At 47.1% G+C, this 10,000-nt stretch overlaps 2 protein-coding genes across 2 annotated transcripts in view; one reads left to right on the forward strand and one right to left on the reverse strand.

Moving 5' to 3' along the window:
• The window catches only part of csmd2 (CUB and Sushi multiple domains 2), a 551,148-nt gene extending 546,322 nt beyond the window's left edge, over positions 1 to 4,826 (reverse strand). The window contains exon 1 of the mRNA XM_063186125.1: positions 4,598 to 4,826. Coding sequence (XP_063042195.1) covers positions 4,598 to 4,826 — 229 coding nt within the window. The remainder of the gene's footprint in view (positions 1 to 4,597) is intronic.
• A 2,502-nt stretch (positions 4,827 to 7,328) lies between these two features.
• LOC134436120 (bromodomain-containing protein 4-like) overlaps positions 7,329 to 10,000 on the forward strand; it is a 37,452-nt gene continuing 34,780 nt past the window's right edge. Inside the window, exon 1 of the mRNA XM_063185161.1 lies at positions 7,329 to 7,644. Coding sequence (XP_063041231.1) covers positions 7,415 to 7,644 — 230 coding nt within the window. The 5' untranslated portion in view covers positions 7,329 to 7,414. The remainder of the gene's footprint in view (positions 7,645 to 10,000) is intronic.

Genomic DNA, 10,000 nt, shown 5'->3' on the forward strand with positions numbered 1-10,000 from the left:
TATATACAGAGATCTTCCTGTTACCAGTAGGAACAATGTGGTCTCCCTACAGAACCTTGGCTCAGTATTCATTGCTCCAGTTACTATTACCATTTCCCCTTTGTGTAAATATTGAAGTAGTTTGAATAAAACTGTTAGCTGAGTGGAATGCAATTCAATTTAAATTAACATGTGTATTATGCATATATGCAGCTAGTTATCTCAGTTTGCTTCAGTGACAATATCTACTCAGTACTGTATTCAACATTACGCGCCTCTGTGTAAGTGGGTGGCTGTCCAAGGTGCTGAAGACGGTAACTGTTCTGGGCTACTTTTCCCAAAAACAAGTAATACTTGGGTATGAGGTGCAATATATCACATCACTAAAAGTTTATCCATACAATAATTTTATTGGCCTACATGCACTATTTTTTTTTCGCATATGCAAATGAAATGCTTGTGCAAAGAGCGTGTGCAGGGAAAAAAAGTCATAGTGTATGTAAAAACTTTAAGTGATGATGTGAGACCTATTTCTGATACATTGTCAAAGGGGCACCTCATACTTAAGTACTACTAAGGCTTTAGAACTACTTAGTTTTTGGGAAGCACACCTGTGTTCTCTACCACTTTTCGCTCCTCTGTGAGTTGGTAACTGTCCATGTTGCTCAGGTCAGTCGTGTAATAAGTGGGAGCCTATCGCCCCATGAGGCCATCTTATCTGGCCGCAGCGTTTATATTTTAATGTTATGCAGCTTCACATGAAATATGACATGTTTTGTAAATCAATTTTAGAAATAACATTTGCAATACAAATTTTTAAAAATCAGGGGACCTGAAGTGGAGGTGGGGTCTGTTGTAAAGGTGGCCACCTTCAATATAAGCCTAAAGTGCTGGGGGAAATCCTGGTTTGTGTTCATGGTACGGTCTTGGGGGACTTTTAACATTTGAAGTGGCCCCTCGAATGAAAAAAGTGCCTCTGTATCATAAGGTAACTGTCCATGGTTCTGAAGCCAGAGTCTTCACAACCGCTTGACGTTCCTGTGTAATTTGGTAACTGTCCATGGTGCTGAAATCAGACTCCATCTCCTGCCGCATATCCATAAACTGTACAATTTGCAGGGTTAATTCAACACGTTTTAGCTCTCTTCTAATTGAATATAAAAACGGACTATGTAATATGCATAACGAAATGCTATTTCATCAGACACTTAAAAATGCGCAGTCGGGGGGATCCATGACTGTATCCGTCGCCTTCCTGCCATGGTATTAAATATGTATGGCTGCATGTCACTTAGATTAGCTCAGCCTACCTGTTGCCCTTGTCAGACCTGCTTGGAAAACCAGTTCTACTGTAGCAATGCAAAACAAGTGAGGAGTGACGTGATGCCAAGAACAAGCGAAAATGCAAAGACGAACGCACAGTAGGCCTACTTTATGGATTCAGCAATAAGCAAACAATTTTACAACAAGAAAGCACTGTGTGGACGCACCGGGGCTCTTCAAGAATCATCCTGACACAAATCCCAGCCATGATTTGCATCCAAAATCCCCAAACAGTCATTCTGTAAAATAATGAAAAATCTTCTCTTCGCTCCCCTGCTTGCCTGTCTGACTGCCTGCTCTACCCGCCCGTCGACGCCTGCCTGCGGGGGAAGAGGCGGTTACACGGGGTTACATCATGGAGACACACGCGTATACGCACACGCACGCACACACATACACACACCCTGACACCCTGCTCCTGCGGCTCCTGCAATGTTAAAATACACCACATGAATGATTAACGGCTCCTGCCGCGGAGAACACAGGGCCTGGCTGCAATGCTTGTCTCGCGGCTGGCCGTGGCGCGAGGGGACAGCGGGTTTGGAATGCTTACGGTGATCTAGAATGATTTGTGAAGGCAAAACAAAGCGGACGAGAGGGGACTAACAGCAAAGCCCCCCTCTTCAGTAGAGCCTCGATTCCATTTCATCTCGGGCCTCATCCTCATCATGCGGAGCAAAGCCGGGTCGTGATTCATGTGACATATTAATGTATTAATAAAAATAAAGCCGCGGCGGGCTCATGAGGACCTCTGAGTAACTGTGATACATCACATCAAAAGGCACAGAAATGATCCGAAGAGGCTGCGCGTGGCGTTACTGAGGGTGCATGCAAGAAGATGGAATGGAGGGTCGAAATGGGATTAAAACCAGATACTAGGCGACCTATAGGCCTACTACATATTTTACCCATTCTAGCCTACCACAAACAGATGTGTCAAATGTAAAACATACAGGCAGATTGTCAACACAATGTAATCTTAATATTCCATAGGCCTATCTGCTCCTATAACCTAAGAGCGCCTCATGTCTAAGCGCCATTCAGAATACTAGGCTACTAAGCTACTAAGAGACGTGTGAAGTAGCCTAACACGTAGAGGCTCACTCCAGCTAGCCTATAGGCCTACTCCAGATATGCTCCTCGGCGTTAAAGACTATGCAGCACAGCACAGCAGAGCACAGCAGCGGTGGCTGTGAGATGTTTGGGCAGCAGGCTGTGAGAGCAAGAGGCGAGATGTGGTTGGCAGCAGCATGTCTGTCGGTGCTACTGTGAGACTCTGGTGCCGCTCCCTGGGAAGCGCGGGAAACTGCGTGGGAACGGAATGGAATGAGAGCGCGAGGCAGAGCAGCAGAAGAAGCTTCGTGAACGAGTTAAAAAAAAAGGCTCGAGCTGTGCTGTGCTCTTTTCTGCTCTGCTGATGCGCCGTTGATACAAAAGGCGGTTTTATGCAACACGCGCCACGGATCTCTCAAAACCGTTTTTAGCACGGTCACTGGAACAACCGCACACACAGCGGAAGAAACATGGTCCCAGAAATGTCTCTTGTGTCTGTGTTTAGCTAGTCTGCACGTTGAGAGCTTCAAAGGCACAGACGTTTGGCAGCTAAATTAAACAGGACACTCTTTCCCATCGAGTGGCCAGCTGAATTATGCGAGGGCGCTTGAATCATGCTTGATTTCTACCCAAGAGCTGACTAAACAGTCGCCCTACTTAATTCCACCATGTCGTGCCATTTCACAAAATGTTCTTAACAAGTGTCTCTCTAGACTTTTCTCTCTCTCTCTCTCTCTCTCTCTCTCTCTCTCTCTCTCTCTCTCTCTCCCGAGGACGGTTATAAAATAAGTTATAATTATTATTAAGCGAAAGAAGACACTGCAGTAGCCTACTGTGTGAGTGAGTGTGTGTGTGTGTGTGTGTGTGTGTGTGTGTGTGTGTGTGTGTGTGTGTGTGTGTGTGTGTGTTTGGGGGTTGGGGTTAGTTAGAAGCCTTGGCTTGGATAGAATAAGCTGTTGATCTTTTGAAACCGTCAGCAAACATGTAAGGAAGCCTGATGATTTCCCAAGACGCCGGAACCAATTTCCTCATGATGTGGTGTTGAGCCACTCAAATAGACACCCAACGCTCCATCAACTCACCCTCCACAGCACCACCACCCATCATCATCACCAACACCAACACCACCACCGCCATCATCACCAACACCACCACGATCATCACCATCATCATCATCATCATCATCATCATCATCAGCATCATCATCATCATCATCATCATCGGATTTCCAAATACAACCCCCTTTCGGTGCTTAGAGACACACAAGGGGGGGGGGGGGCAGCACTTTAGAGAACACACAATCTCTCTCTCTCTCTCTCTCTCTCTCTCTCTCTCTCTCTCTCTCTCTCTAATGCAGGGGGGGGGGGGGGGGTATTAGCTACAAAACACTTTTTTCCAACCCGTTGCTCCAAGCCCTTCTGGATGCAATCTAATCAGACACTTCAAGTTTTGCTGCCAGACTGCTACGGAGGTGACGCTGTGTGTGGACCACAAGCTGTTGGTTCACTGGGGAAATAAACGTGTTTGGACGGATAATTAGGGGAAACAAATGCGCGGGACTGCATTTGTGAAGTGATGGGGCAACGGAGCCCTCGGAGGGAAAGGGGGAGGGGGTCCGGTCTTCCACAGAACAGAAAACAGCAGACCCATTGCATGTGTTGAACAGCGTCGGCTACTTGCTTACCCACCTACCTCACACACACACACACACACACACACACACACACACACACACACACACACACACACACACACACACACACACACACACACACACACACACACACACACACACACACACACACACGATTCCTCCATCCTCTCCCTCACAGCACAGCCCTGCTGCTTGCCTGCACCCCCCCCCCTTCTCTCTCGGTATCTATATTCAGCGCATTGAGGAGCACACAGCTGACAGCGAGAGGCAAAAGCCTCGTCAGCCACCGGGGAGACACACACACGCGCACGCACAGACACACGCAGAGAGAGAGAGAGAGAGAGAGAGAGAGAGAGAGAGAGAGAGAGAGAGAGAGAGAGAGAGAGAGAGAGAGACTGTCATCAACGTCCTCAGCTATTAAAAAGGTGGCGAGAAAATCCCAAAGAAACTTGTTCGCGCGTTTGTGTTATGTGAGATCACCAAGGGAAAGGAAGCTCCTCTAAAATCCCACTTGCGAATGTAGAGGACAGGAGGGAAAGGAGGGGGGGGAGCCCGACATCCCCAAACGAGCGAACGGCAGAAACTTACCGTCCGTTGCTGTGGTGGCCAGCAGCCCCATGTACAAGAGCAGCACCCGGCTCCAGTGATGCGTCCGCGCGCACGCCTTCATTAGCGCAAAAATCCCTGTTCGGTTCACGCTCCTACTAGCTCCGGTAGTGTGGTGGTGTCTGCTGCTGCTGTACGGGCACTCTGCTGTCCGTGACTCCACTTGCCTCCTTCCTCCGTCAGGCTGATTCGTAGATTCAGAGCAGCTCATGGCGTGTGCTATACAAGCAAGAGGGGTATCAGGCGCGTTTTTTTATCAGATGGTATTAAAAGGAAGATTCTCCACTTGGTGTCGGTGGTCGGAGCTGAGAAAAATCCCAATGCATCGAGACTCCGTTCCTGCAGCTGGACTGAACCATCGCGTGGCGAGCCGCGGGTTAGCGAGTTTTAATGGAAGATTTCGCACCAGAAAACAAGAGAGGAGAAAAATCGCACCACAGAGGCGAGGGCTGTGACAAGCCTTGCCCGGTCCAAAAAACGCAGCTTGGGACGGCTCCTAAATTCCCTTCGTCAGAATCCCGACGCCAGAGATGAGGAGAGGAGACGAGCGAGCGGGGCAAGATGGAGCGCGTGAATACACCTTCTGCCTCCTCCTCAGCTCAGCTCAGCGCGCGGCTCCGTTGCCTGTGCGTGCGTTTTATTTCCAATTAATGAGTAGCAGCAGCAGCGGCAGCAGCAGTGCCGAGAATCCACCTTTCGCCCTGCGCGAACAAGTAGACGCTATGAGAAGAAGAGGTGGAAGGCAGAGAGAGAAAGAGAGAAAAAAGAGAGACGACCGGATGGATGCGAGAACGCCCCCCCTCTCAAAAGTTTATTGCCTTCCTGCCTGTCTGATTCATTTGGTTGTGGGAAAATAGTCGATGTAGCTCCATAATCTCAAACCCTACAGTCCCAGAGCGTAGTGGCTAAAGGCTTCGGTATTCCTTGCCTAACCGACGCTCAGAGTCTGACTGACTGCAGAACCCAATCTCTGCGTCTCTCTCTCTCTCTCTCTCTCTCTCTCTCTCTCTCTCTCTCTCTCTCTCTCTCTCTCTCTCTCTCTCTCTCTCTCTCTCTCTCTCTCTCCGGTCATTGGTGATCAACCGAACTCAAAACGACACCCAATGATAGCTCACTCTGAATGAAAATCAATGATGATGATGATGATGATGATGATGAAGAAAATAGTAGGCCTACATTATTATTATTATTATTATTATTATTATTATTATTATTATTATTATTATTATTTAGCTGAGCTATGCTATTTCTCTCAAGGCTTATAGCCTTTTGGGGGGGGGGGGGGTATTTCTGTAGCCTAGTAAATGGATCCTTGAGTAATCCTACGCGGTTACTGTAAATTGCAGACATAAACTTCGTGATGAACACAGGAAAGAGAGAAGAGAAGAGAAGAGAAGGTGAGAGGAGAGAAGAATGCCTCATAGCCTAGGCCTAATTAATTAGAGAGAGGCTTGTTACTGATAAACGACCACCAGCCCTAATCTGATTGGCTGGTGAGGAAACAAGCCTCCGTGCACCTCTTTTTCCTCGCTCCGTCCAACACCCGAGCCTAACTGTTCGGAACCCACGCTAGTAAATTTGAATGCCATCTCCATCTCCGCATAACACAGGTAATTAGTTTCACAGTCCCCTCGCTCATAAAGTAATCCTACTAATGCACTAACCCCTGTCCCGCGGCTCTACATTCACCCCGGGCAACACCGCGCAATTCACTCGCACTGGTCCCTGTAATAAACTCGCCACGAATCGCCATTTCGCACTGAAGAAGGGTGTAAGCCCGAAACGTCTGTGATGTGAGGGGATTAAAAATGAAAAAAAGAAATCTGATGAGTGCTTCTTTATTCACTTTCTTTCCCCTGTAATAAACTGACACATTGACAAGAGATACAGTCAGAGATATAGGCTAGGCCCAGGCCTATCATAAAGACTTTACTATAGGCTACCATCATCATCATCATCATCATCATCATCATCATCATCATTCGGCCTCCTTTTATTATGATGATGATGGCGATGATGATGATGATGATGATGATGATGATGATGAGTTTTAAGCCTATTATTATTATTATTATTATTATTATTATTAATATTATTATTATTAATATTATTATTATTAATAATAATATTATTATTATGTTTTCCCTAAAGCAGTTAAGCCCATGGTGAGATATGCCAGAGGTAGCCTATACAATGAGGCAGAAATCAAATGTGGTATGTGCACGCGGACGCCTGGCACGGCGCTTATTTCAACAGCTGACAGCAAACTTGAGTGAATGCGCGCCACAAGTTTAATATGCTGTAGACAGTACCATCTAGAGGTTATCTCTGTACCAACGTCTGTCTCGGTTCATAAAGAGGCTGCTGCGGGCTTTTGGAAAAGTAAAGCTTTATAGGCTAGGCTACTTCAAAGGGAGCACAACCGGGATGTGTTTAACGTTACAACACATTTATAGCAGCCTACACGTGTCACCAGTTATTAAAGTTCAGGGTGTTCAGGGTGTTTGGAAGTTTGCAAGTTTCATGTTAAGTAGGCTATTACCAGAGAGAATACAGGAAGATAAATTTACACCAAACTCCGGTCTCGATAGAATCCGAAATGCGCGCCGGAATGTTGCACCATAGAACACACAGATCAAACTTCTCTCCTCCGAATATAAACACGTGGTCGCCATTGTTGCCATGACTAATTTGTTTGTTTTGCCTCCGAACGTCAACCACACTGAAACTAAACAGAAGCGGCGAGTTTCAGAAATGACTTACCAGAACTTGGCCACTGACCATTGAAGCTTTTGAGTTATGCCGGACTCAAATGTATCTTCTGGTGGGAACGCCAAGGGAGCTTGTGTGCCTTTTCCTCGGTCCGTCTGGACGCATCCGTTTTCACCCACGGATGACTTTGACAGACTGTGCGCCGAAATATTTCACAGGTCGGAGAGGACCAAAAGATGCATGTGGGCATTCTCACCCGACGGCAACCGCAGTCATGAAGATAGACTCACTGATGAGGCCAAGGACATCCTGGAGAGGTAGGCTAGCCTACAGTTAACATGATTAGACGGTGATAATTTGGCAGCTTGAGTAGGCCTAGTCTAATAGTTTGGTTTAGGTGATAGAAATAATCAGAGATAAGTAGCATCAACTGTCACTGAAAGACTTGTGTCTATTAGGCTATCGAATTAAAGCTGTGATGAGTTGATCGGGGTTGTAACGCAAACGCACAACATCTGTTAGAGCAGGTTGCAATCAACCAAATAGCCAAATCAACAAGTTGACGGGACATCAATTGTTAACGTAGCATATAGCCTAGGCCTATTGAAATGTGCCGATGTAGGCTAATCAATTCTATAGGCCTACTTTCAAATACGGATTTACTCATATAAGCAGGGTCGCTGACAGCTTGCCAGGTACAAAGTCATATGAAACTGGGGGACCCAAATCTGTGGCCACTGTGTGACAACTGATCTTGAGACAACTGATCCTTGTGCCTAAACCAGGGCCAGTTCTCCATGCACTCATAGGCTATGTGTGAGGCTTTTTCAAGTGTGTATTCTCAGGTGGTCAGAGTGGTGTGATAATTGGACAGGGTGAGTCAGAGTAGCTCAGTCAGTGGCCTCGTTTACATGGGACATTTAATTCAGAATGAACTCAATTTCATTTTGAATGAATAGCCACGTAAACTCGACAGAACTAGTTAATTCTTAATTATTAATTCTGAATTAAAAATGTCATGTAAACGTGGCCAGTCAGTATTGAAGCCTGGTGGTGGTCTCCCACAGGTTACTCCCAATCAGACCCAGATAAAGATGGCCTGGGGCCTACAGGTTGTTGTGGTTCCCCCAGAAGGCCAATTTTAGGACACATTTACACACATAGCGTCATATTTACGAGTTAGGAATCAAGGATAACATGTCTACCAACTGCACTGAACATGACAGATAAAATGTTCTATATTGCATCTTGTCACAATTCTGCAATTTCTTCACTTTTGGACGATCAGGGACCTCCTGGCAGTTGGGGGCCCCTAGGCTGTAGCCATATTTTGACCAGGACTCCCTGGCAGAAGATACTCTAGTCTCAATGGGACAATCCTGGCGAAATAAAGGATAAATGAAAAAAAATCTAGCCTAGGTACATTAATCCGGCCCTGCTCCCAGTCACACGGCTCTATATGAGCTCTCGTCACCCCACCCCACCCCATCCCTTTACATCCTCCCTCCATCCTCTATATATATGCCCCCCCCCCACAAACACACACTATGCTCTCCATATGAGCTCTCTCCACTCGTCATCCTCCTCTATCCCTCCTCTCCCCATTTTCCATCCTCCATCCCCTTTTCCATCGTCCACCAAATTGATAGCCAGGCTGCGCCCTCCTAGTGACGCAATACCTTCGGCGGCGTTGCAGACAGGCTCAGCCGCCAGTCAGGCACTAACGTTAGTGAGAGCACTGGTACTCTGAGTTGAGTGGAGGATGTGGGAGGGGGATGAGGAGGAGTGAGAGATGTGGATATTGAGCCACACTAACTTGATAACTTAGTCTTAGAGGCTTATTATGTGCTGCTCCATACAAACTTCCTTCCTGGCCATCATGTGGTCGAGAGAGAGAGAGAGAGAGAGAGAGAGAGAGAGAGAGAGAGAGAGAGAGAGAGAGAGAGAGAGAGAGAGAAAGCAATATGAGATGTGGATATTGGGCCACACTAACTTGATAACTTATCCTGCGCTCCATACAAACTTCCTTCCTGGCCATCATGTGGTGACGAGAGAGAAAGAGAGCAATATGTGTATCGAGCGCATATATAGTAAGTGAGAGAGAGATGTATGCTTATGGAGTCCCACTACCTATGTAAAATGCCCTCTGCTCCAAACAAACTTCATTCCTGCCCGTCAGGCACTGGCAATAGGACGATGTGGGAGGAGGTTGAGAGAAGAAGACAAAGACAGAAAGATGCGATTAAAGAGCCTCAGGTCTCTGAGTGGAGCGAGAGAGAGAGAGAGAGAGAGACAGACAGACAGACACAGAGAGAGAGACAGACAGAGAGAGATATCGGCTACTATAGAGAGACTACCTAGTATGTGCTCATGAAATTTCACTAACTAGACTATATAACTTACCTCTGCATCCTCCACCCCACCTCACAAACTTCATTGCTGGCTGTCGTGCCCGCTTCTCTGCGCCGCTCGCCTGTGTAGTGCGCTGCGCTGCGGCTCCACTCTCCTGCGGTAATAGCTTGCCATCTGTCCCTCGGCAGGCTTTGAAGCGCAGTGAGTGCCATTCCATTTCAGGTGCACCACCACCGGCAGACCGCTCCAGTCCACCACCGACCCCCCCACACACACACACCACTCCACCCCACCCACACGTGACCGTCTCCACCACTGCAC

This window comes from Engraulis encrasicolus, chromosome 20 (assembly GCF_034702125.1).
Source record: "Engraulis encrasicolus isolate BLACKSEA-1 chromosome 20, IST_EnEncr_1.0, whole genome shotgun sequence".
NCBI classification, from domain to species: domain Eukaryota; kingdom Metazoa; phylum Chordata; class Actinopteri; order Clupeiformes; family Engraulidae; genus Engraulis; species Engraulis encrasicolus.